Below are 26,479 nucleotides of genomic sequence, written 5' to 3' on the forward strand. Positions count from 1 at the left end.
TCTTTAACAAACATTGGCCTCAAGGGCAAGGGGAGTATATATTCCTGACAATTAGAGAAACAAAACAAAACAAAACAAAACACATTTTGGGGCTGATGTGATTCGGTGGATAAAGTGCTTGTTATACAGGAGTGAGAGTAGAAATTTGAATCCCTATAACCCATTAAAAGCTGTATGCAGTTGCACACATCTGTAATCTCAGCGCATCAGACAGGAGGTAGAAAATCCCTAGAAGCTTGTAGGCCAGCCTGCCATAAACACAGCAGTAAACAAGAGATGCTATTTCAAATAAGGTGAGACAACCCAAGGCTGTCCTCTGACCTCCACACTCATACAGTTGCACACACACCCACACTCACAGGCACATATGAACTTAACACCACTTATACACGGGTACACACACACAAACACACATACATACTACACACATCACATCACACACACACACACACACACACACACACACACACACACACTAAAAAACATTTTGGTAGAGTTTTTAACTCATTGGTGTAAGGCCCTGAGTTTGACCCCCCCCCAGCACAACAATAAAACAAAACAAAAAAAAATTTACCCCTTTAACACCAAATTTATGCACATTCCATCAGGGGAAACCCTAATGAGGACTGAACAGCACGCATCAGGCAATCGTGATGTAATCGTGTGACTGTGTTTGCAGCTGGATGCGGAAGTGTCCGCTCAGAGGTGCTGTCAGAGCGCTTACCACAGGTTCACCAGGAAAGGGTGCTCCAGGCCCTTCATGATCTGGAGCTCCTTGAAGACATTCCTCACTTCGTTGCGCTCCACACACTTCTGCTTATTCATGTACTTCATGGCGTACATCTTCTTGGTGTCGTTCTTCTGCACGATGCAGACCTGATGACGGAAACCCAGGCCCGCAAGGGATTAGGGATGAGGAAGAGTGTGGCTGAGACACACAGGGCAGGGCTTGTCCTTTAGCATACCTGGCACAGAGGCCCTCCCTGCCTTCCTCTGGCATTAAAGTTCTTATTTCATGCAGGGTAAACATTTCACTAATCCCTCCATCTATTTAGTTCACCAGTAATCGAGTCTGTACTTTCTCATATTAGTTTGCCTGGTTTTGCTCCTGGGGTCTTAAAGACAACATTTAAATCTGCTTCCGTGTTAAGAATCTCCTGATAACACGTAGCATCCTCGATCCTCTTTTAAGCGGCAAGACCGGATGTGATTAGAAAGGTACGATGAAGCTTTGACATGAACTCTGGTGCTCCATATTTGATGACCTCCCCTTGGAGGGGAACCCTGGTGGCACTCAGAGAAAGAATAAGCAGGCTACCAAGATGAGACTTGATAGCCTATGACCATATAGTGGGGGAGGAGGTCCCCCTCAGTCATGGACCTAGGGAAGGGGAATAGGGTGAAAGTGGGAGGGAGGGAGGAATGGGAGGATACAAGTGATGGGATAACAATTGAGTTGTAATCTGAATAAATTAATAAAAAATGCTGGAAAAAAAAAAGAAAGGTAAGATGAGAAACACTAGGCAAAGAGTTTCTTTTCCCAGCATAGGCGGCATATGGAAAAGACTAAGCATGAGGAAACAGCTACACAACAGTCCATGTTCTATAAGTCCTTTAGAGGCCTATGTAATAGTCACAAATATAGCATGCAAATTTAATATGAAATCATCGTTTTACCTTGAAAGTATTGTCTCCACAGTGAAACAAATAGAGTTTGAAGACAAAAGATTCTGACTTGAACATGAATTCTGGTGCCCCGTATTTGACCACTTCCTCATGGTGGGGAGGCCTGGTGGCACTCAGAGAAAGGATAAGCAGGCTACCAAGATGAGACTTGATAGATAGCCTATGACCATGTAGTGGGGGAGGAGGTCCCCCTCAGTCATAGACCTAGGGAAGGGGAATAGGGTGAAAGTGGGAGGGAGGGAGGAATGGGGGGATACACGTGAGGGGAAAACAATTGAGATGTAATCTGAATAAATTAATTAAGTAATAAAAAAGAAGAAAAAAAAGAACTAAAGTCATTTAAAAAAAAGATTCTTACAGGAACCTGGACTATGTATATTTTTCCTGGTATGTTTTTGAAAATGGCAAATTGGGGGAAATACAGAAACTAAGTGGCTCTTTTATCCAGGAAAAATTAAGTCCCGCATTAATAAGATAACTCTTACTGAGAAACTTGCAAATGAACCTGAAATCATAACCATCTTTCACCCCTTTCTCTGACCCGCTGTCTGTGACTCACATCTCTGCTGGTTGTTGGACAACTCAGTTCTTACCTTCCCAAAACTGCCCTTCCCAATGGCTCGCAAAATTTCGAAATGGTCAAAGTTGACTGTAAAGCAAAAGAATGAAGAATATTTGAAGTCATTATAAATTAATTTTTAGCAGCTAATTAAAGAAGCAAGCATTGGGCTAAATCAAAGTACCATGTATAAAATGACAAACCAAACTATGTTAAAATGCCAATTTGTTCATAGAAAATGATTTGTTAGCCAGTAATCCCATGTAACCATAGAGCTTAGAGAGTATTAAAGAGAGTCAAAATACAACGTCTACCTTTGTGAAGGCGGTAGTCTGGTGATATTGTTTAAAGAAGGAGATACTTTGAGCTGCAATGCTCATAATAAATAATAAATGGAAACTTAAAAGTGCACTGAGTTCTAGGAAAGACAGAAGCCGTGGGGCTGTCTCTAAGAACACAGAACATGGGTTTGCCTGTAGACACTGAGGGAGGAGGGTCTGCCTAGAGGGACACGTGACTTCCTGTAACGCTATTGTGCTTTTGACTTTTTCTTCGATTGCCTATTTTTCCCCCTCCTTCACTCTCTTGTTCCTAAACGATTTCCGTTTCCCCAAGTTGTAAAATGTTGTAGCCGTAAGTTACTAGAATGGACTCATCTCCATCTTACAAACCGGCATGTGTACCTAAGTCCACTGAAGCAGAGTTGAACAGGAGGTGGTCCGCGCATGCTCTTTGGCACCCGCAGTGTCTTAAGATGAGAATACCCAGCATAAATACACATGTTCTTTCAGGTTTGGTCTCATAAAACAATTCTCGATAAGAACAAAATTCAGATCGTCTCTGGCAGGCGACAGTCTTGGATTTCTTGCCTTTGATGACCTTAAGAAAAAGTATTTCCTGGTTTTGAAATAAAGATTTAGGCACACAAACTCTAAATGAGAGATTTAAAGAGCTTCCTAAGGAAGTACTGTGAAACACTAGAAAATATCTCTCATCTCTTTGGGAAAAAAACTGCATCCAGTTAGTTATGGGCAAGGTATCATACGATATAGCCCATGTGTACATGTGAGGGGCAGATTTGAGGATTTTGTTCTCTCTTTCCAGAATGTGTGTCCCAGGAATACTGGGACACACTCAGTTGGTCAGTCTGGTGGGGAGCACCCTTACCCACTGAGCAGTCTGCCAACCTCCCCTCAACCCTTGAAGACCCATTTTCTGTTACCTCATCTCCCCAAGAAGGAAAAGAATAGATGGTCAGGACCTCCTGAAGATTTCTTGGTTTTCTGAAGTTTTATTTGTTTTTGTTTTTGTTTTTGTTTTTTATGTAATAACTTCATCACCACTCCCTCTCTGAACTTCTCTCTCTTTTTTTTTCCAGCACAAAAACCTAATCACATGAAATCATATATGTTTTACAAATGCTCTTTCCTAGATCTGGACCCCAAATAGTAATGTGACTTGATAGGGAGAAAACAGCCTCAGTTCTCGGCATGGTCTCCTAGGTGGGAAAACAGCTTTACCTAGAAGGTGCCCAGAAAGCCCTTTCCTTCCTGAAGCATTATGTGAATGACTCATCTACCACGGCCTGCGCTCCAGGACAGACTGCTGCGTGTCATGGTGCTCACACCGGCGTCCCTGCAGCCTTAGACTGTGACCCACGGAGGCAAGGGAAGCTGGAACTCTTGGTAGGCCCCGCAGAGGCTAGCACAGTGATAGACACAAGTCTGTTTCCCAGCACACAAATCAAACTAAGCTATAAGAACACGCAAGACCTCCCAAACAGTGGAGCCCTAGAAACATGAATAATGTGAGCATCTGGGCCATCCCAGGGAACTTTCACTCCAGGGTGAGTGAAATCCCATTAGTAAGTTAAGAAACTGGTTTGGCATTCATAAGAAACATTACATTTTAAAAAATGGAATAGAATAGAATAAACCAGAAGCTACTCAGATGGAATACGAGCATCATATCATCTCTGAAATATTTGTTTTATAGATGTGGGTAGATATGGAATCTTTGGTACATGTCTTACCTTCTGCTATCATGAAAATAATTAACAAAATGCTTTTATACATTTTTTTCTCAAATTACATAATCGATATGACAAAACCAATGACTTTTTTAGACACTCAGTTCATGAAATCTCAAGGATACACTATTTACCATGGTCACATTATAGAAACAGACCAGGATTTATTTGCAAAGCCAAGGTTTTATATTGAGCAAATCCAGCAACTCACTATGACTTTTTCCACTAGCAGCTTAGACTGGGAGGCTGCAACATCTCTAATCTCCGAGCACACACCAGGTACCTAGAGAGCATGAGGTCTCACTGTGAGATAAATCTATCTCAGGAGCCATGTCCTTTTCTAAATCATTTTAAGCATTAACAAAAATATATAAAATATTACATGTCAAGGATCCTGAAATCTTTATATTGACAAAACTGCCTAATTTAATGATTTAGTGTGCCTTCCCAAATGTCAGGTCTCAGAAAAGTCTGAGGAGAAGAAAAACCCTTAGAGATAAAAAAAAAAAAAAAAAAAAACACAAAAAACAAAAAACAAAAAAAACCCCACATCTTCGGTCAAGTCAGTGAACAGGAGAACAGTCTTTATTATAGTGTCAGACCACCTAAAGTCCTTCCTACCCAGAATACTGCCTACGTAGAAAAACAATGGCCAATCAAAAGTGAATGGGAAAGCTGCAGAGATGGCTCAGTGGTTAAGAGCACTGGCTGCTCTTCCAGAAGACCTAGGTTCAGTTCCCAGCAACCCACATGGCAGCCCACAGCCTTCTGTAACTCCACCTTCAGGGGATCTGATGTCTTCTTCTGGCCTCTATGGGCACCAGGCATTCACGTGGTACACAGATGTGCCTGTGGGCAAACGCTCACACATTTTTTAAATGTTTTTTTTTTAAGTGACTGAAAACAAGCCCTAATTCTACTCCCCCAACACTGCCGGTTAGTAGGAAGGCTGATTTGAAAATACAACCAAACCTCATACATTGAGACAGTACCATAAAAGACAAATTCAGAATTGTAGTTTTCCGACACAAATCCCACTGTGAGATTATATATATATATTATTGTTTGTTTGCCTTTTTTTGGTTCTGGACTTAGACTCTTAAAATAGGAAAGGCAATATGGAATTCCCCACACCATCATTTAGAGTGTTTTGTTGTTTTTCAATTTCATTATTATTATTATTATTATTATTATTTATTTATTTATTTATTTATTCACATGACATCCAGATTGTAATCCCCTTGCTCTTATCTTCCTGTTCCCACCCTCTTCCTCTTCTGCCCTATTCACCTCTCCTAGACCTCAGACAGATGGGGACCTCCTCCTCCACAATCTGACCACAGCCTATCAGGTCTCATCTGGACAGCCTGCATCCCCTTCCTCTGGGTTCCCACAGGGCCTCTCCACTAGGGAGCAGTGATCAAATTGCCGGCATGAAATTACACTCCCCAAGTCTTTCTCTAAACAGAACCCTGCTGGCTTGAAGACACGTTGCCGGTGATGTTATCAGTCTATATTTCTCCTACCCAACCCTCTAATCGCAACATTTTGTGACACTAACATTATTGAAGGAAGAAAAGGGAACCACCCCCTTTCAGAATTTGGAATAACACCCTGATACTAGGGCTTGGCAGAGGGGCATTCTAAAAAGTGAAGCAATGCATCTTCTCTATTCTATTTTGAGATAACAATATTTGAAAACCTTGATTCCAGCCTTCGGAAGTAGCAAATCGTGAACATATGTGAGTCTATTGAGAACCAAGTCCCACAAACTGCTTATGTAAATCTTCCTATTGATGATGGAACAAGGACACCAGCTGTGTGACCCTAGACAAGTTACTCAGTCTTTCCAAATCACAATGTCCCATCTGTAAAATGGAGCTAATTAAACCCAACAGGCACGAAGCTTCCAAGATGAGACACTGTAAGCCAGAAGTGTCGTGTCTGCCTCACTGAGATCTCAAAATGACAATAGCTTTTAAAAGTGCAATTATTCAATGGAAATGGGGCCTTATTTCCAGAGTTTCAGTTCTGTTCCTACAATGCAACCACTGTTACTAATGCTAGGGTGTCCTTGAAGGGTTTTTCTCCGCGTGTGTGGGTTCCTTTCTGGCAGCAGGACAGCGGCACTATCACCAGGACAGGAGCAGATTTTCTAGTAACTCCACCCTGTCTGTCCATTCGTCCAACATACAGGGATCTACTTATTTTAATCTGCTCATTTGTCTTCCACTATCTCAAAATGCTGAACTTATCGATGAGTATTGAAAGGTGATTGAATTACCTACTAGCAACAAAACCACCCCAGATAGACTTGGTGGGCTTTTGTGCTTAATTTATCGGACCAGAACTGTTGGCCAAATATATGCCAGCTTTCTAATGTGAAGATATTGTCACTAGCCCTCCAAAGACACTGCACCTACTCCCTTTCCTATCAGTGACACACAGGAGTGTCTTAGCTAGGGTTACTGTAGTTGTTATGAAACACCGTGAGCAAAAGTAACGTGGGAAGAAAAGGGTTTATTGGGTTTATACTTCCACATGACCATCCATCATTGAGGGAGGTCAGGACAGGAACTCAAGCAGGGCAGGAACCTGGAGGTGGAAGCTGAGCCAGAGGCCATGGAGGGGTGCTGCTTACTGGCTTGCTCTCCTCGTCTTCCTCAGCCTGCTTTGTTATAGAACCCAGGACCACCATGCCAGGGATGGCACCATCTACAGTGGTCTAGGACCTTCCATCACTAGTTAAGAAAATGCCCTACAGGCTTGCCTACAGATCAATCTTACGTAGGAATTTTCTCAGCTGAGGTTCCCTTTTTTCCAATGACTATTCTGTGTCAAGTTAACATATAACTAGTCAGCATGAAGAGATAATTTTTAACTTGCTAACACTGCTCTCTATAATTGCCTTGATTAGCAAGATAGGAAGATGGGTGTACTGATTTATATTATCTCTATGAGTGAAGATGTGTGGATATCCCTATATATCTTCCAGCAAAGTTCCTATACCCCTATTTTGCCCATATGAATTACTTGTTAGTCCTTTTGAATTGCATGTGCACTTAAATTCTTGTAAATTAGTTCATTATAAAATATCAGGTCACTTTCTCTTGGCTATTCATTTGCACATATTTAAATAATAGAGATCTTAAATTTTTATATAGTCAAATATTTTTCTTTGGCTCTTCTGAGTTTGTCTTTTTTTTTTTTTTAAGTTCAAAATGCCTTTTAAAACATGTCTTTATATTTTAAATTAAAAGCATTTTTATAGAAAGAAGTGCCTATTACTTAAGCATTTTAAAATGTATTCACTTGTTCTGGTTAGGAGGGTGTAAAAACGTCACCATGTACACCTGAAGGTCAGAGGACAATGTGCTGGAGTCAGCTCTTCCTTGCTGTGGGTCCAGGGCTGTGGGTCCAGGGCATTGAACACAGGCTGCTGGGTTTGGAGGCAAGCTCCTTTACCAGCCGAGCCATGTCACTGGCTAATTAAAGCTGTCGGCATGGATTCATAATACAAATGCTTTAGTTTTTAAAGAATCTTTTTCTATGGTATAAACATACAGTGTGACTTGTGTCACATACCTTAATATACAGAACCAAAAGTTTTCTAAGTTCTGAAGTTTTCAAGAACCCAACACAAACCCTTGTGCATGTATGCCGATGCCATTTTAGAAGCTGATGTGCCGATGTTTTTGGATGCCTATCAGCTTCAGGTAAGTCTTCTGAAGCTTGCTTGTGCTGGCAACCTCTTGGCAAATGTTTGTGTATAAAGTACAGTGCTAACTTCTGTTGGCTTGTGGTCCCAGTTGCCAGCAGGTTAACTCAGCACAGTCTGGTTTGGGTCCAGGGCACCAAAATAAGGCACATTTGTCAGAGAATGGAAAAATGAAACAGAGGTCCTAGCTGCTTTTTTTTTTTTTCTGTTCAATTTTTTTTCTACAAACTTTCTACTTAAATATGGTGTTATCTGGTTCTGAGCTCTCTAAAGACAGACTCAAGTTAACGTGAAATCGTAATTGCTCAGATGCTCACATCATCTCCCCAGCCTGCAAATTCCTTTATTTTATTTCCTAGGAGAGCAGAAAACCAAAGTGTGGTAAAGCTCAACAAAGACAATGCTCATTGAACTTGGCTTATGCTAAATCAAGATACAGTTATTGATGAGCTAGTCACCAGCTGGGAGCAGAGCACAAGGCACGCCCCCCCCACCCCCCGAGAAGGTTGTCTGCCTGCTGGAACTTTCAGTCTAATGGGACGAGAAAGAAATTAACCATAGTCAATATCCAACCTTATGTAAAGGATACCCATCGTTATTCTAAGCATGTGCCATAATTATCCCAGCGTTCGACCATTTCAATAAAAACAGCCCTACTATAATTGCTATTCTGTTTTAAAGATGGGCCAACTGCAGCAGAGAAATTAAGTAATTTTCCCAAGGCCAGAGTGGCGGAGGAGTAGAGTGAGAATTCAAACGGACTCTGCAGCTACCCTCTAGCCTTGTGCTCTGCCGCCTTCCACTAAATATAAGTCATCAACTGTATCTACTTTTCTTCTGAATATGAAATAGAATAAATCATAGAGTCTCCCTTCCCACTTTTCTCAAGCAGGGAGTTTGTAGTTTTGTTGGGTGTTATCTTGGAAGCCAAGTTCCACTAGCTACTTGCAGTCACTTAGACTGTCAATTATTCCTACCTCCCTAGCCAGAAGCCGTGGTCTAGACGTTAGATGGCAACCCGAGCCATTCTATGCTATGTCCTTACGCTGGGGTTCCTGACCTGGAAATGGATGTCTTTTCTCTCTGTGTCACTGATGTCCAGAAAATGAAAACAACTGGCTAGGCATAAAAGAAAGGGGTCCTCAGTTCAACAGAACAAAGCCAGCATATGGAATACATTAGAATTATAATACTACGGCACACCCCGCCCCCCCCCCCCCCCCGTGGCATTGAAATGTCTGGCTTCATGTTTAGAGAGGTCAGATTTTGGATTCCATCCAGGTATCCCCAGCATTTTTTCACTAATGTGATTTTATTTATTTATTTGATTTTCTGATCCAGGGTCTTGGTGTAGCATAGGCTGGCATCAAACTCAATGTGGTGTCGAATCCTGATCCTCCCAAGCATGCCTGGATTACAGGGATTTGCCACACCCGGCAATGTTAAGTTTTAAAATTAAGAGTAATTACAATTCGAAGGGAGATGTGATCGTCCTAGGAAGGTCAGAGCACAGCAAAGAGCTCTTCCAGGGAAATCCATGGAAGCACCTGAAGGAATGGCTCTAGCGGCCTGGGGTTGGGGGTGGGGGTGGGGGATTGGAGGGAGGTGGGGCGGGTGTAGAGGGGGAAGATCCTTCTGTTTACAGCTCTTGCTGCCTTTATTGTTGCAGTAGTATTGTCATTTGTTTTCTGCCACTATAACAAAATTTCTGAGACTGGAACTTTATTAAAAAATAAACGAGTTTTATTCAACTTGTGGTTCAGGGGCTGGGAGTCTCAGGAGCAAGCTACTGCCCCCTCTCCCTCCCCCCCCCCCCACCTCACCCCCTTCCCCGGTCAGGCTTGCATTGCACTATGACGTGGCAGGCATGCTCACATGACGAGACAAGTCATACATGTGCCAGCTCCCATTGCCTCCTCTTCCTGCCAGGTCTTCTCTTCCTCTTCTTATAAGGCCATGTTGCCATCTCAATGACCTAATCTAATCCTAAATATATCCCCAAATTCCACTCCAGATACTATCAACATGTTGCTCTTGGTATGCAGTTTCCAACACATGAAAATTAATAACCCACTAGCCATAGCAGTTAAAGTATTAGAAAGAGTCCCAGGAAAAAGGATGTAAACTTGCTGTATCCCTTCTTCTAGAGAGACATGAATAGACTTTTTTTTTAATCTAAAATAAACATAGATGACAACCAAAGAAACAATCTTGGGCAATTCTATCTTGGCAAGAGAGAGAATCGAATCGATGGGGATTACTTGAAGAAGCAGCTGTCACTCAAAGGAAGCTGTTACTGCAGAGGTTACCAGGAAAGCTTCCTTCCTGGCGCTCCCTGCACAGACTGTCTGCAGCAACTGGTGGGAGAGGCTGGCTTTCTCCACCAATTATAACCGCTTTTACCAACTTGGGCAAGAGGGTCTGAGTCCTGAGTTTCTAATAGAACCATCGTAGCATGAATCTGCATGGGTTTCTTTAGGAACAATATTCTATACAGTAAATCACACAAGATTTCTAAGGTGGGAAAAAATCTCTTCTGCTTCTTTTCTTTTTCTTTTTAAAAAAATATTTATTCACTTTACAACTCAGTAGTTGCTTTCCTCCTCTCCTTCCAGTCTCACCCTCCCTCCCCCATCCCTCCTCCTCTATTCCTTAGAACGGGGGGAGCTCCCTACCCACTATTAAGGATGCTTGGAGACCGGAGCCCATCAGAGTTGTCTTCTGAGAGGCTCCACCCAGCAGCTATTTGAATCAAATGCTGAGACTCCCAGCCAAACATTGGGCAAAATTTAAGGAGTCTAATGGGAGCAAAATCTCTTCTTACTTTAGAAAATTAAAAAGCTTTTAAGAAAAAGAACATTTCACCTGGGCCTTCCAACGCCGGGAGAAATTTAACAGTGGACCGGGCAAAGCATGCCGGGAGGATGCACTTACAAAGTAACCCAGATCTCTAGAAGAACCATTAAAGGACAAGTGATTAAACCGATTGCCTTAAATCTCCACTTCCACATTCATCCCACCCTGGAGTCTCAAGGCAACTCATGGTTTTGCACACAAATGATTAATAAAATGTCTATGCTGCCTCCAACACAGCACATCTTGAGGCATATTTATTACATTCATACCTGCTAGTTATGCATGCATGTATATCATTCAGACACCCCAGTAAACATTATTTTATATAATCCTTGCCCAAACAGTGTGAACCAGTAAAGTTATTAGTGCTTTGTATATGAATTATATACACCCAGAAAGTCAAATCCCTCTATAGGTGGGTTCAGACTTCACTCCAACTTTGGGTGCCCCCCAAGTTCGATTGTTTCAATATTACATGAGCCTGAGACCCAGAATACGTTAACACAGCTATGGAACTCTGAGTCTGGATTTGGGCTACGCTACTATTTAGGAGCTAACAATATTATGTACAGCATTTAGTTTCTTTTCATTTCAGCTTCTTCCTCTAGAAGACTCTGATCACACATAGTCTACTTCTAAAAGTATTATAAAGCCTAGGTAGCATAAGCTATTACAATGATGTGGATCAAGTGAATTTAGCAAAGTAGAATCTCAATAAATGTATTGTTATTACTGGTACTGCTACTTGAGATTTTGACAGAGGACATTTAGTGCCAAGAATACAGGCTGATTCATATGGAAAGCATGCCTCGTGAGCATTTGTTAACTAATATAGAGCAATGAAGGGTCAGCACCAAAGTACTTGGATAGCTTTGAAAAAAGAAATGAAACATTTTTTCTTGTTCATCATTTTCTAGCATGTCGTTGTTAATACTATCCACCTCTCAGGAGATCCTATCAACAACCTATTGTTAAAAGATCTCTTGGGCCAGCAAGATGGCTCAGCAGGTAAAGGTGCATGCCTCCAAGCCTAACGACTGTGTTCCATCTCTAGAACCCAGGTGATGGAAAAAAAGAACCCATTCTTACAATTTGTCCTCTGGCCTTCTGTGACACAGGCACATGCATGCATGAGAACATACATACAAACAAATACATAGTCAAACAAATAAATAACCAAAATGAAAACTTAAGACTACTTACTGGGGTAGATAGTATTGGAAGTCTCCATTGGGCTGTTTTTCTAATACTATTGCAAGTTCAGATTTCTTTGCACATACTGGATCTCGATCTTAAAGGCTCAAGGTTTGAGCTATTTTCAGAATGATTCAGAAGTGTTCAGAGCTGCCATTTTTTTTCACTCCATCTACTTAATAAACACGAAATCTCCTAAGTCAGGACATGAGTGGAAGCTCTACAGCAGGATTGGATAAGTAACATGGGACTCAGAATGTTTGCTTTGTCAGAACTGTGTGGTCTTTGAACCGAAGTAAGTGTATTTCACTATGGCAACAGAAAGGCACCAAAATTAAATCACAGCCTGACAAACAGAGATAGAATCAGCCCCTTTTCTAATCCTGTCTGCTTGTAAGAACGGACACTGCATGATTGGCCAAGGAAAGAAGAAAAGGGCCAGGCAAATTCGCGATAGCACTTAAGAAAATAATTCTTCAGATCCGTTCGTTGTACAGTTCGACATGAATCCGATGAGTGGCTCATCTGCTGTGTTGCATCTCAAATGGAATCACTTAGCAAGAAGCGCTTGCTTACAGCCTTTTAGGACAGTCACAGTAAGACAGGAAAGAAGCTGAAATCACGCCCCCAGAAGCCACAGCTGTGCTGCAGAGTCAACTCAGCAAACCTTCAGTGAGCATCTGGGTGCCTGGGACTCTGTAAACATGGATAGGGAAAGGAAAGGAGAGCTGGACTCAGTCATGTCCTCAGGAGACCTGTGCTCTCCAAGGGGAAGGGGGCTGGCACAATGAGAGCAGACCCAGCAGTCTGAGAGCACCAAGCCTGGATTAGAATGCCTTGTTCATTTTCATGATTTTATTTCTCTATAGCACGGGTGCCATTGAAGTTCACTAACTTTTTGGAAGGAGATGAAGATGGATGATAGATAGATGTATGGATAGATAGGTAGATAGACAGATGATAGATATATAAATGGATAGGCAGTAGATAGATAGATAGATAGATAGATAGATAGATAGATAGATAGATAGATAGGAGTGATTAACAGATGATAGAATGATAGAGAGCTGATATGTGAAGAAAGATGATAGAGAGTGTGCTAGTTAGCATTAACTATCACCTTGACAAGCCTAGAATCACCTGAAAAGACAGTCCCAGCTGAGTAATTGGCTTTTACCAAAGCATATCTGTTAGGGATTATCTTGATGGTTAATTGATGTAGGAAGGCTCAGGCCATTGTGGGAGATACTATTCCCTGGGCAGGAGGTTCTGAGTTATATAAGCAAGTTAATAAAGTATGAGCCAGTGAGCAAGGCAACAAGCAGCATTCCTTCATGATTTCTGCTTCAAATCTTGCCTTGACTTTCTTCAATGATGGACTATAGCCTATGAGGTAAAATAAGCCCTTTCCTTTCCTAGATTCCTCTTTGTCATAGCAACATAATGAAACTATAACAGATAGATAGATAGATAGATGGATAAACGGATGGATGGATGAGCAGAAAGATGGATGGACAGAAAAACAGACAGACAAACAGGCAGACAGACAGACAAAAAACAAATGTATAGCAAGTTTGTTGTTAGTTCAGTTTGAATGGTATTGTGGACCTTCAGAAATGTGAGAGAATGTTAAAACATGGCTGTTGTATTTCTTAGGTTTTAATGAGGATTGAATACTTTGATAAAAAATAAAAATGATTTGATTCAACAAGGATTGCATTAAACTTCTATAATCCCAATTTACAAGATACTATTAAATATATTTGGACCTTCTAAGTGTCCAATTTCTTGTTATTAATAAAGGTTATTTTTTATTTAAAAATATTTTAGGTATAAAAATACAAGATAGTAGAAACCAAAAAAATCAAACTCCCTAAAGATAGCCATCACTCATATTTTGATCTATGTCTTTCTTTAAAATTCTTTTATTTTTATTTGTTAAGTTTTTTTTATACTCACATGTTTATATATAGCTTAAATACTCAAATGTTTCTAAGGGATTTTTAAATAAGAATTGTGCTACCCATTGTGCTCTCTCCCAGTCTTTCCCATTCAGAAGCGGCTATTCCGCCCACCTGTAGCTAAGCACATGGGTATTTTCCATCCCATCTTAAAGCAGTATATTTATTGTCAATTTTTCTTCCCAGTGTTAGGCTTCAGTTAATTGAATTTCAGAGACAGCAGGTGGGGATTCTCTGACTTGCTCACTCTTTTGGTTTTAATCGCAGCACACTCCCATATTTCCAGTATGAATCATTTGCATCTGCCCTCCTCATTTCAAATAGCTTATATTCCTTGATTTCTTTCTTCTGACTCCTAAGTGCATGCCATATCAGTGTCACGTAGTGAATCAGGACTCCCTTGTTGTGATTGGTTTTGCAAGCCATTGCTGCACAATTTTAATTTTCCCCGAGGTGATTAATTGTCTTGTTCCTACGTGCCTTTACTTGTCTGTATGTTTTTTTCTCTTCTCATTCCTGAGCTCAGTTGTCTAATTTTTCTGAGTCCAGGGACATCAGTCATGATGACATCTTCACGGAAGTTCCCCAAGAGGACCCTGACCTGTTCCAGTCAGCTCATCTCCTTTGTTGGGCAGGTCTCCTCCTGAGCTGTCATTCACTCTCACCCTAGAGCTGTCCCGCTTTTTGTCCCGCAGCAGCTTTAGAAGAAATGTTACACAGATACAATTTTAAGGCATTGTGATAACTTTTCATCCGCTCACTGGTAGTTTGGCTGGGTTGAACATCAGTAAGAGACATTGTATCTTTCTCAGATTTTGAAGGCACAACTCTCCTTCTTTGCCAGTTTTTAGTATTATTACTAAGAAACCCATAACCATTTTCATGGCTGTTTCATTGGGTCAAAGTTTTTTTTTTCTCCAGAATCTAACCATATACTTATGTTGAGTATTTTCAAATATCATGATGATATAAGTGTGTGATACCAATTCCAGGAGCATTTTTGTAAATATAGTGTTGGTCCCCTCTTCTAGTCTAGCTTTCTCCCTCTCTGTACTTTGTAGCTGCTGGATGTTGCCAAGTATTTTGAACCATGGTCTCACTTTATAGGCCAGGTGGGCTTGGACCTCTCGATCCTCCTGCCTTAGAACTTCATGCTCTGGGATTACAAACTTGTCCCACCATTTGGTCGCCTTGTATGGGTTAGATGCTACAACTCTCATTACACTGCCCTTAAATGTTCTTGGATTTCTCTCTTTTCTCTCTTATCACTGTTTTCTTGTTTTTTTTTCTAACAAACTTCCCTAAATTTATCTTCTTAATCATCTTTGAATCTTTTTCACTTATGCTAAAAGACGCTTTTCCAGAACTAATTTTTACTTTCTAGCTATTACTCCACCCCCTCTTTCTCTCTGTTGCTTTTAGGTCTTTTACTATCTCACTCATGTAGTTTCCCCTGAGTTGTTTCTCTATTTCTCCATGTAAGTTTGCTTTAGTTTCTATAGGTCATGTTAGAAGCTTTCAGAGTAAGCATCTCTATATAACCTCTATATAGCCATGTCTAGGATGCTCTCTCTCTCTCTCTCTCTCTCTCTCTCTCTCTCTCTCTCTCTCTCTCTCTCTCTCTCTCTCTCTCTCTCTCTCTCTCTCTCTCTCTCTCTCTCTCTCTCTCTCTCTCTCACACACACACACACACACACACACATACACACACACACATACACACACACACACACACACACACACACACACACACACACACACACACGGAGGGTACTAGGGCTGAGTTACCACTTTGAGAAGGACTGTGGCAGCAGTAGGAGTCCTCCATAGGCCCAATCCCTCTGTTTTCTGTAGCCATCCCCAGTCTCTACTAAGGATGCTTCCTTTTCAGAGAAAAAGCCACACAACAGCAGGAGTAAAATCAGTTTTTTTCTATTTGTTGTTGTTTGTTGCTTGTTTTAGTTTTGTTTCCTCCTCCCCATCCCAAAGCAGGGTATTAAGAGGAAATAAATTTCTGAACAGATGTGCAAATGCTCTCAGTTCGAGACCTCCCCATGCCCCTCTGCCTCCAGTGGCTCCTGGCACTGCTCTCTCACTGGGGGTTTTAGCTGCTGAATCTGCTCATGATCACTGCTCTATCTAATATACTTAAAACTTGGATCTCCGGACTCTGTTCTATCTGCTTTCTAGTTTCTGTTATACTAAATGGAACATTTCCTCTGCCATGTTTTTCAGACTTCTGGGCAAAGATCTCAAAAGTTAGATTTTCAAGCTGGGCGTGGCACTGAACACCTGTAATCCCAGAATGCAGGAGGCTGAGCCAGGAGAGTGTGCCTTTGAAGCAACTGTGAACTATGTAAGGCCTGTTTTGCAGAGCTAATGACAATCTAATCTGCTAGCTCATTGGAACCTTTAGTTTGTGGAACAATGTGCTAGCCATCTCACATTATTTCATGCAATCTTCACTAATCTCCATTTACTAAGACAAAAACAAAAATAAACGAGTGAGTGTTGAAGATAGTGGGTAAATATTCAAGGTCTTAGAGCTCATGTGAGTTGAAATTTATAACCAAACCAACAACATCTCCTATAATTTGAGTGTCCCTTAAAAAGATATGTCCTAACCCCGACACATGAATAATATGAACTTATTTGGCAATGATTTTATAGCAATTATGCTTCATTAAATTTAGATGATGTCATAATGGAATCGAGAGAGCCCTAATCCAATACTAGCCTCCTTCCCTGCAGAGAGAAAATTCCATAAGGATATAAACACAGAATGAAGATAGCTGTGTGAAGATACAAACATATTTGGAGTTATCCTGCCTCAAGACATAAAACTCTTGACTACCAGAACTTTGGTGAGTCTGGGAGAAATACGACCAGAGAACGAAAAAGGAGTATGGCTCACACCTCCAGCTTCCATGGTCCTGAGGCAATGGATTTTTCTTCTTATAAGCCATCTGATTTGTTATACTTATAGCAGTGCTAAGGAAATTTATGTGATGAGTGAGTCTGAAGCCAAACTTTTTAAAAAGATTTTATTTATTTATTATGTATACAGTGTTCTGCCTGCATGTAAATTTGCATACCAGAGAGGGTACCAGATCACATTATAGGTGGTTATGAGCCACCATGTGGTTGCTGGGAATTGAACTCAGGGCCTCTGTAAGCAGCCAGTGCTCTTAACATCTGAGCCATCTCTCCAGCCCCTAAACTCTTTACTTTGGATAAGAGCATGTATTTTCTATATCCATCTCAAAATTCAGGTAGAGTGGCTTATCCTGTTATCACACTTTACATTTGATAAAATGCTAAGTGGCAGAGAGATGTTGGCTAATAACAATGCCAATAACAAATTCTTATAGTGTTCAGAACAGCAGGAATTATACAGTTATTGTCAGAAAGCATTAAAGGCAGTGACACAGCCATGCTAAGCTCCTTGATGGGACCATGGGATGCCACTGGTGTCACTCTAACCCTGAAAGGAGGATGTGTTTCTGAAGCGTACTCTTTCTGTCAGAACCTAGTGACCACTGAAGTTTCCTGTGTATAACACATATTGAGTGAAATTAAGATGAGACATCCTCCTCTTTAGAGCACACACTCCTTTCATATGAAGAAGCAAATGTCGTGATGCCAGGCTGCAGACTCGGGCATGATTCTTACTCCACCTATGAGCACACTAAAAGGCTCTTTCATATCTTGAAGGGAACAGAAGCCTCATTTTTCATCTTCTTGCCAGGCTGCAAGCAATCCTCCACGGTAAGTGCCTGGAATGGCTGAATTGTAAGAGTTTTCTTTGAGCAACATTGCTCTGAGAAATGTACACCAAAGATCAAAAACAAACTCAAACAAATATTTGTATACTAAAATCTACTCCAGCATGATCTCAATAGTTCACAAACACATAAAGAGCCTAAGAGTCTATAGCACACACAAAAAAAGGAAGTGAAGATGAATAAATATGTGTCGGAATATTATTTGACAGCTAAAAAGAATGAGGTTCGGATGCACACTGTAGTAATGGTGAAGTGAAATAAGCTAGACATAAAGAGGCCATCTTAAAGGATTCCCCTTATAGAGCGTGCTGAGTGCTGAGAATGCCCACGTTCACAGGGGCACACGCAGAAAGAGTTTCTAGGAGGGAAGGCAGAAGGACCTGAGTTATTGCTCAATGGATATCTTGCTTCTCATTGGAGGCTCTGGAGATGAATGGTGGGAGTGGCTGTGGACCATTAGGACTGCTTAGCGCTACTGAAATGTACACCAATTTCATGCAATGTGTACTCTTCCACTTGAAAATCCTAAACTAACTCTCTCTTTAATAAATGGTATAAAAACATCCATAAAATTTTAAGGTTCATGTTAATCATGTTTACTAAAATGCAGATTATACTTATTTCTAAACCATTTTATATTTATACTTAATCCTATATAAATAAACCAGCTAAATTTATTTAAATACTAAGTATTATATGTAAATGATTTGAATTCTCAACTATAGAAGATATTCCTTTCTTTTCCTCCTGCAACAAAGTTTTTTCAAGGTTAAAGATGTTTTATATGAGATGTAATATGAATAAATTAATAAACTATGTTAAAAAAAAGAAAGAAGCTATAATGGCCTTTTAACAATATGAGTCCCCAGAAAAACAGAACATATTTTAGCCTCTGAAATGTCCATCTTTTTAAAATGCAGTAATGAAAAGATAATTTGACCTTTCGGGCATTCCAATCACATTTTCTCATAATCTACTCTCCTGTATTCTCTATTGGACTTGCTCTCATATATTATTAATAAAAAATATAATTAAAAAGATGTTTTATATTACCACATTTCAATAAAAAAGATCTCATTTGTATTTAGCACTTACATTAAAACTGTGTATATTTTAGGTTAATTGAAATATGTTTATGTTGTAGAAGTTCACAGCTACTAAATTACAGTTTCAACAAAATTTAAGCAATTGCAATAAGCTACACACAATATTCACAGAAGTGGGGTTCTAGAAGTATACAGGATATCACCCAAAATATATCATATGCCTCATAAATGTGTCCAGCATTTACAAAGGCTTGAATGTGCTAATTTAGTCAATAGGGCAGAGACCGAGAATTCAAAGAAGAATAAAATAGAGTTCCCAGGGTTCCATGAACTTTACATTCCCTTAAGAAGAGAGCACAAATAACAAACAAGTATATGATATATAATATACATTAATATATGTGATATTAATATATATGATAATTGGGATTAAGATACTAGGATTGAGAAGGAACTCATGAAAGCAAATACCTCAAAATGTTAGCCATGATAGCCTTCAGGCCAAAATTAAATTTTTCTCCTTGGTTTTGTTTTCTGAGCATTCTATAGTTTGTGTACATTGCTTTCATAATGATCAAATTTCCTCTTAAGTCTATAAGTTATACATTTCCTCAGAACAGCTACCATGTGCCTTTGCATTCAAATCTCCCACAATAGTGCTGTGTAGCGAACATGATGTCTACCATCACTGGCCTACAGTGAGGGGGTTAGTGGAGGCAGGCAAGCTAACTGCAGTAAACAGAAACTTAAGACTTAAACGGAAATTCCTTTCAATCCTATAATCCGGTGTTAATTTTAGAACAGTCTTCCTTCTATTTGATACTCTGGGTAGATAATGAAGTCATCAAAGCAGTGCCCATATTTTATATAAATAAGTACAGGTGATGTCACAGGCATCATACGTGTTAAGTCGGCGTAAAGCAGTCTAAAGAGAATAATGAGAGCAAAGGAGGATACAGGATGAAAGCTGCTGACGCAACGCTTAGAATCAAAGTGACTAAGGATAGGTAAGCAGACCCCAAGAGTAGCTCCACCACTGATCTCAGAGAAGACCCTCCAATTTGCCACACTCTAGTCCCTGAGGCACGGCTGTGACTTACTGCGGAACTGTGGAAATGAAGCTATACACAGCTCTTTGCGGGCAGGAATCAGAGCAAGTTGAAGAGCAATCCTCCAAGTCAGTTTATTTCTCTCTGCCTATACAACCAGGGAGCTGAAATAACTGCTGTTTGTTCTATACGGGAGCTCAGAATCTGCTGTAGACATCTGATTTCAGGCCAGCAGTAGAATCTTCCTGCGTCTCAGTTCGGGTCATGTGTGTTTGCATTGCAGGCTGCTCTGACGATAAAACATATTATGAATATTGGCTGTCTCTACCAACACCCCTAACAAGAATGCTACTTGTTTCTAATAGATTCTTTTTTTTTTTTTTCCAAAGCAAGGTTTCTCTGTGTAGCCTCGGCTGTCCTAGACTCACTTTGTAGACAGGGCTGCCTTGCGATCCACCTGCCTCTGCCTCCCGAGTGCTGGGATTGAAGGAGTGTGCCACTACGCCTGGCTTCTAGTGGATTCTTCTGTTTCCTATCTGAACTCTCCTGAGTATCTGGATATAGAAAGAGGACGGGTTGGGAACCCAAGACACAGGAACCCACCAGGTAAACTTTTGTCTTGGAGTGGTGAGCCATTATGATGCCCTGTCTGGGGATGTCCTGGTGGCTCTCACACATCAGTCACCTTTGAATCAGTACACAGACACTTACTATTGATAGAACCTGGCAGAACTCTTGGTTTCCAATGAGGAGCCAACGCCTATTCCTAACAGGGGTAATAGGAAGATATAAGGCAAGGTGTCCATCCCCACCCTCGCTCAATGAAGACCCATCAGACTATAAAGAATGAAACTCTTGCTCTATTTCAAGCCCAGAGTTTGTACTCATTACTGGGCACTCGATTCTAGTCTTCTAGCTGTGCCTTAGTTTGCTTCCGGTGGCTAAAACCAGCTTGGGCGGAAAGGGATTGTTTTATTTATGTTTTATTTCCATGGAACAGACAATAATAAAGAAAAGTCAGACCAGGAGCAAAAGGCAGGAAGAGAAACAGAGCTGGAGAAACACTGCTTATTGGTTTATTCTACACAGCTTGCTCAGCCTGCTTTCTTATACAACCGCAGGACCACTGCCTAAGGGTGGGACCACCTACCATGTATCGGGCCCTCTCACGGTAATAATTAACCAAGAAAATGTCCCCACAGATTTGCTTATAAAGCCAGTCTGATGGAAGCAATCCATACAACGTGACAATGACAGATTTGAAGAGAGCTCATGAGGGCCTCTGTGTCCTGAGCTCCCAGTGCCCACTCCTCTCAAGCAAAGACCCAGGATTCTTCTTTTTTTTTTTATTTTATTATAATTTTTTTTATCGTTTCCATCTTACTTCACATTCAAAATGCCACTAACTTCTAATTGTTTTATGGAGAAAATGGGTGTCCTTTAAGCTTTCAAAGTTTCTCTAAAATCCATCTGCAGTCACTATGTTCGTCCCGGCACTGTCACCTGGCACTTCCGTGATTACAATGGTCCTAGTGAAAGCAGATCATTTTTCATTTTCTCCAACTCAATTCTTTAGGGGAATTTGTGCCAATTACGCATAAACCTCCTGATGTAACTTTGAATTTTATAGATTAGAAAACCTTCTAGGGGCTGGAGAGATGGCTCAGAGGTTAAGAGCACTGTCTTTTCTTCCAAAGGTCCTGAGTTCAATTCCCAGCAACCACATGGTGGCTCACAACCATCTGTAATGAGATCTGGTGCCCTCTTCTGGCATGCAGGCACACATGCAGGCAGAATACTGTATAAGTAATAAGTAAATCTTTTTTTAAAAAACCTTCTACTACTCTTCCTTCCACACACACACACACAAAAAAAAAAATCTAAGGGACAAAAGGGAACCCAACACTAAGTGACATTTTTTTTTTTTTACTTACTGAGAAAAAGCACTGAAAGCTATAGTTCTGATAATTGCAATGAAAATGAGTAATGTTTATTATTATGCACCTGTCACTAGTCAAACACTTCACGCTCCCCGAAAACTACATGAGGCAGACACTATGATCTGGTTCTTTTTGTATATGAGAAAACAGGCCAGAGGCAAATCACTTACCTAAGTTCTCACTACAAAAAAATAATTTTCATTTTGCAATCTTCAAGTACTACAAACACAACAACACAGACCTAAACAGAATTAAATTTTTTAATAGGTTTAGCTTGGTGAGAAGCTTATTACCTTATACTAATTTTCTCATTTTACACAAACAAAACCTGGTCAGTTTGGCACTCATCCACAGGACGTGTCTGAGAACATGGCTCATGGATGGCTTGGTAAACGGGCAAACGCAAGTTATCCATCCTGTTGCATATGATTCATGAGTGAAAAAATGACTCCATTTTTAAGGCAGTGGAGTTTCTCCACAGGCATGGCCTCCAGGGTAAATTCTGGCCACTATGTTCACTGTCAGCCCTTCCTTTTATGAGACAGAGTGCCCCAGGAAGTCTGGGATTTGCTGTGACCCATTACTGGTGCCAAGATGAAGCAAAAGTTTTTTATGGCACCAAGATTTTTATATTCTACTGCCTGGGCCCCAATTCATAAATTTATTTGTATGTCAGATGAGCACTGACATTGTAAAAAAAAAAAAAAAACCACAAAGTAGGACAGTGAGGCAAAATGAAGGATCACTATCTTGAGTTTTTAAATGGCCTTCAACTGAATCTATGTCCCTTTGGGGAAGCAAATTCTGCTTTAGTCATATTTCAAGTGCAATACAGGTTGTATTTATTTACTTGAATTATTTATTGGAGTCACTAAACTCTATGTATATATGTATGCATGCATGCATCTATGTGTATCTATCTATCTGTCTGTCTGTCTGTCTGTCTATCTATGCATCTGTCTGTCTATCTATCATCTAATTGTCTCCCAATTTTCAAAACATTACCTTTCCAAACACGAGATTATTGTTCAAAGCAATTCTACTGGTTCTTAGAGGTGGTATAAATGAGAGATAGTAAGGACTGGATTATCATCAAAGAACAGATTCCGGCCTCTTCACCTCAGTTGAATCCAGATTTGGTTGTGGATTCAGAAAGCTTCCCAAGTTATGTTCTAAATGCCTGCACATTACTAGAGAACAAAATGTACCCAGTATAATCCGTGCACCAAACTTAGCCCACATCTATTTTCATATATTCCATGAACTAACAATCACTTTTGCATTGTAATTGACTAGTTAAAAAAATCAAAGAACACTATTTGATAGCAACTGAAAATATTTGAAAACTCAAATTGCACTGTCTGAAAAGTTTTATTGTTGGAGGCTGTATTTGTCACGTTATCTATCAATGACAGGGTTGACCGGCTGTGATGGAGGCTGTTCATATTGCCTACAAAGCATACACTAGTTACAGTCTGGCCATTATAGAAAAGTTTCCAAGCCTTGTGTTAAGTTAGTCTCACAAACAAATTTAAAAACACAATGATACAGATTCCTCAAATAGGAAACAAGCTTAATTTTATTTATTTTACTGTAAATATGTCTCTGAGAAGGAGATAAATAATAGTTAAAAAAGAAAAGTAAAGTCTGTGTTGGCTAGTTAAATTCCAAATCTATAACCCTGAATTTTCCGATCTTTATGTGCTAGCTATATTGTTTCACTGTCATGTCTCATGACAAGTATAGTATTCCATCATTGGAATTGGATTCTGTTCTGTTCTTTCTTAATTTCTTTTTCTTTGTTTTTTCTTTTTTCTTTTTTTTTTTCCATGACAGGATTTCTCTGTGTAGCCTTGAGTGTCTTGAATTCTCTTTGTAGACCAGACGGGCCTCGAACTCAGAGAGATCTACTTGCCTCTGCCTCCCCAAGTGCTGGGATTACAGACCTGCTCCACAATGCTTGGCTCCATCGCTGGATTCTTAATGCTTGTCTTTCTACCTGAAACTGCCACAAGTGGTTCCGTGGCTATGCACAGTTGAAATCACTCATAATACATAAACCCACAAATTGAAGGCTAATAATTGTCACTATAATGAACACTATATGTGCAAGCCATAGAGCAAGCTATCACTTTCCAGGAAGGTTCATACACACATTCATTGAAGACCATCTGCCTATTATCATAGGCTTACCGAGTCAGTTTTTCCCCACCGTGAGCGTTCTGAAGCAGGAGCTGGTCACTTAGCCTAACCAGTTCACCTTGGCCCTCTCTGGCTCTGTGTTGATACCAGAAACCATGCTGATCAATAAACAGCATTGTGACTGAATGTAGCCTCAAGCAACCTGAAAGATGGGCCACCTACCAAAGGATGGGTAGTATTTATGACGGAGAGGCTGCAGCCAGAAGCAGATAGAATCACTTCATAGGGGACCAGATAGTTCCCCTCAAGTTATGACCATCCTCCTCATGATCAACCAGGCATATTAATCAACACTACTTAATTATGCATACCTCTGGCACCATCATCCCAACCCTTTCTTTTCTTATACCCAGAGCTCATATAAATTCCTAAAGACAAACTTGGAGTCATTGGGCCCTGTTGTATGTTCCTTTTCCCAACACACCTTGGTTAAATTTCTTTCTGGTTTACACAACTAGTCACCTCTTTGGTTGATATCTTAGAACCACATCTAACATAGTTTTCCTGGAATTTCTAAGGCTACGACTTTTGTCCCAAATCTTTAGTTAAACTTATAAGTTGAAAAATTTTTAAATCTAGTTTTGGATATGACAATAAAAAGGTTATCATCAGCAACTGCTTCGCTTTCATGTGTTTAAAATTATTCTTGATAATAAAATAATCATAAAAACAAATTTAAAAAATAAATCCAGCTCTTACTTCAAACAAATAATCCAACATCCCAGAATTAAACTAAGTCAGCCTGTGCTTTCCTCATTAACCTCAGTAAACATGAATCATGCTGCAATGAAGAACACATGAAAATTACTTAGGAAATAACAATCACTCTTCATATGTAACATGAAAACCTTATTATGTTTCTACAAATTGCATTACAAATATTTCAAATAGAATCTGCTCTTATTCAACCAGAAGGGGAAAATGGCATGAAAAGATGTTTTCACGAGAACATACAGGATATTTTGTGCCACAAAATATTTAAACATTTCCCCAGAAGTAATGGTTTAATTTTGAAGTGTATCATAAAATCTCAAGAAGACTAGAGGCCATTTCTGAACCTTTCATATACTAATAAGAGTGTGAATCACTAAAGGCAAGGTGCTACCTCCCCCAATTTGAATAAATTCTCTTGAATGTGTTTTTGGTTGTCCGCAACACTCAAGTGCACAGCGCTAGCTCCAACTTTGAAGTAAGTCTGTTTTCTTGACTTTCTGGTCTATTGTCCCTTCACTTTTCCATGGAGAAATAAAGAGCTTCCAAATTAAAAATGTTTCCACAAGCACTTGGACTTATTTCTGACAAAGGAATGGACCGAACAGTAGGCTCCCAAAGATGATACATGTAATTGAATAAGCTAATTCTCCTGAGGGAAATTTCCTTTAACTTCTCTAATCATTCCAATATAAAATAATAAATATAACTATAACATAAAGTAGCATTGTTCTACTCCAGCCTGAAGGGGAGAATCTGCAATTCATTGACCTTCCCTCTTGGATAGAAGCTTGCACCGCATGGGTGTTTAAATACCAGCAGATTCTAAAGTCCTTCCTAGCTGGAATCAGTTCAGCAAGCCTCCCATTTCTTTTGGGTTGCAAATCTGTGGCCAGTTTTCTTGGCCCAATGATTGAAGAACCCCCATTGCCTCTGTCACTGAAGAAGATGCTGGAAATAGGAAACAGCCACATATCCTGTTGCCAAACGAAAGAACATTGAGTTTTCACTAAGTCCAAAGCAGAATGCAGCAATTGAGCTCCCTCTGCAAACTCGGGGCATTGATGAACTCTTCAGAGAAACTTTTTAACCTAAGGCCAAATTTCTTTAGCTTAGGTCCAAAAGGCGGCTGTCTCTTGGCCTAACTAAACCAACTTTTCACCTCTCTGTTCTCTGTAATGCTGGGAGACGCATTGCTACCCATAACCACGGCAAGAAACCCTCTTCTTGTTAAATTTATGCAACTTTTCTACATTTAAAATACCAATTTATGGAAACAAAGAGAACAAATGGGCAATGCCACAACAGCTAAGGAAACTAAACCAAACCACTGCACTCAGATAGATGAACTACGGCAGATCAAACAACAAAGCAAACATTAAAAACAAAGTCACTTGCATTCGGTTTCTTTGCATTAGTAATCTGTTTCTCAGCACATGTGTATAGTCATTAGGTGTGGGAAAAACTTGTCTGTTACTTGAATAGTCACTTTGGGATTAAAAGAGAAAAAAGAAAGGAAAAAAAAAAGAAATATCATCTCGGGGAAATGAAAGGCAAGCCAAATGCAAGATCTCTGCAGCACCTGTAAAGTCCTGTACTCGTTCTATCAATCCAGCTCAGTTACTAGAGTCACTAGTCTGCCACACTGACTGTGGCACTGCTGTCACATCTAATCTATTTGTTTCAAGAAGCTGAAGGACTTTAAGGAGCTCATGCTAGGAAACTCTGGCGCTAATAAATGCT

The 26,479-nt window shown here is 40.1% G+C and overlaps 1 protein-coding gene across 4 annotated transcripts in view; it reads right to left on the reverse strand.

The window, feature by feature from the left end:
- The window catches only part of STK32A (serine/threonine kinase 32A), a 113,468-nt gene that overhangs the window by 77,753 nt on the left and 9,236 nt on the right, over nucleotides 1–26,479 (reverse strand). For 3 of the 4 annotated variants that reach the window (XM_084778058.1, XM_084778057.1, XM_084778060.1), the window contains exons 3-4: nucleotides 2,280–2,335; nucleotides 725–876 (exon numbers count right to left, since the gene is read on the reverse strand). In XM_084778058.1, coding sequence (XP_084634184.1) covers nucleotides 725–876; nucleotides 2,280–2,335 — 208 coding nt within the window. Of the gene's footprint in view, nucleotides 1–724; nucleotides 877–2,279; nucleotides 2,336–12,051; nucleotides 12,239–26,479 lie in introns of those variants that run through there. The other variant, XM_084778059.1, reaches the window with a different exon arrangement.

This window comes from Acomys minous (assembly GCF_964271855.1).
Source record: "Acomys minous genome assembly, chromosome: 4".
Taxonomy (NCBI): domain Eukaryota; kingdom Metazoa; phylum Chordata; class Mammalia; order Rodentia; family Muridae; genus Acomys; species Acomys minous.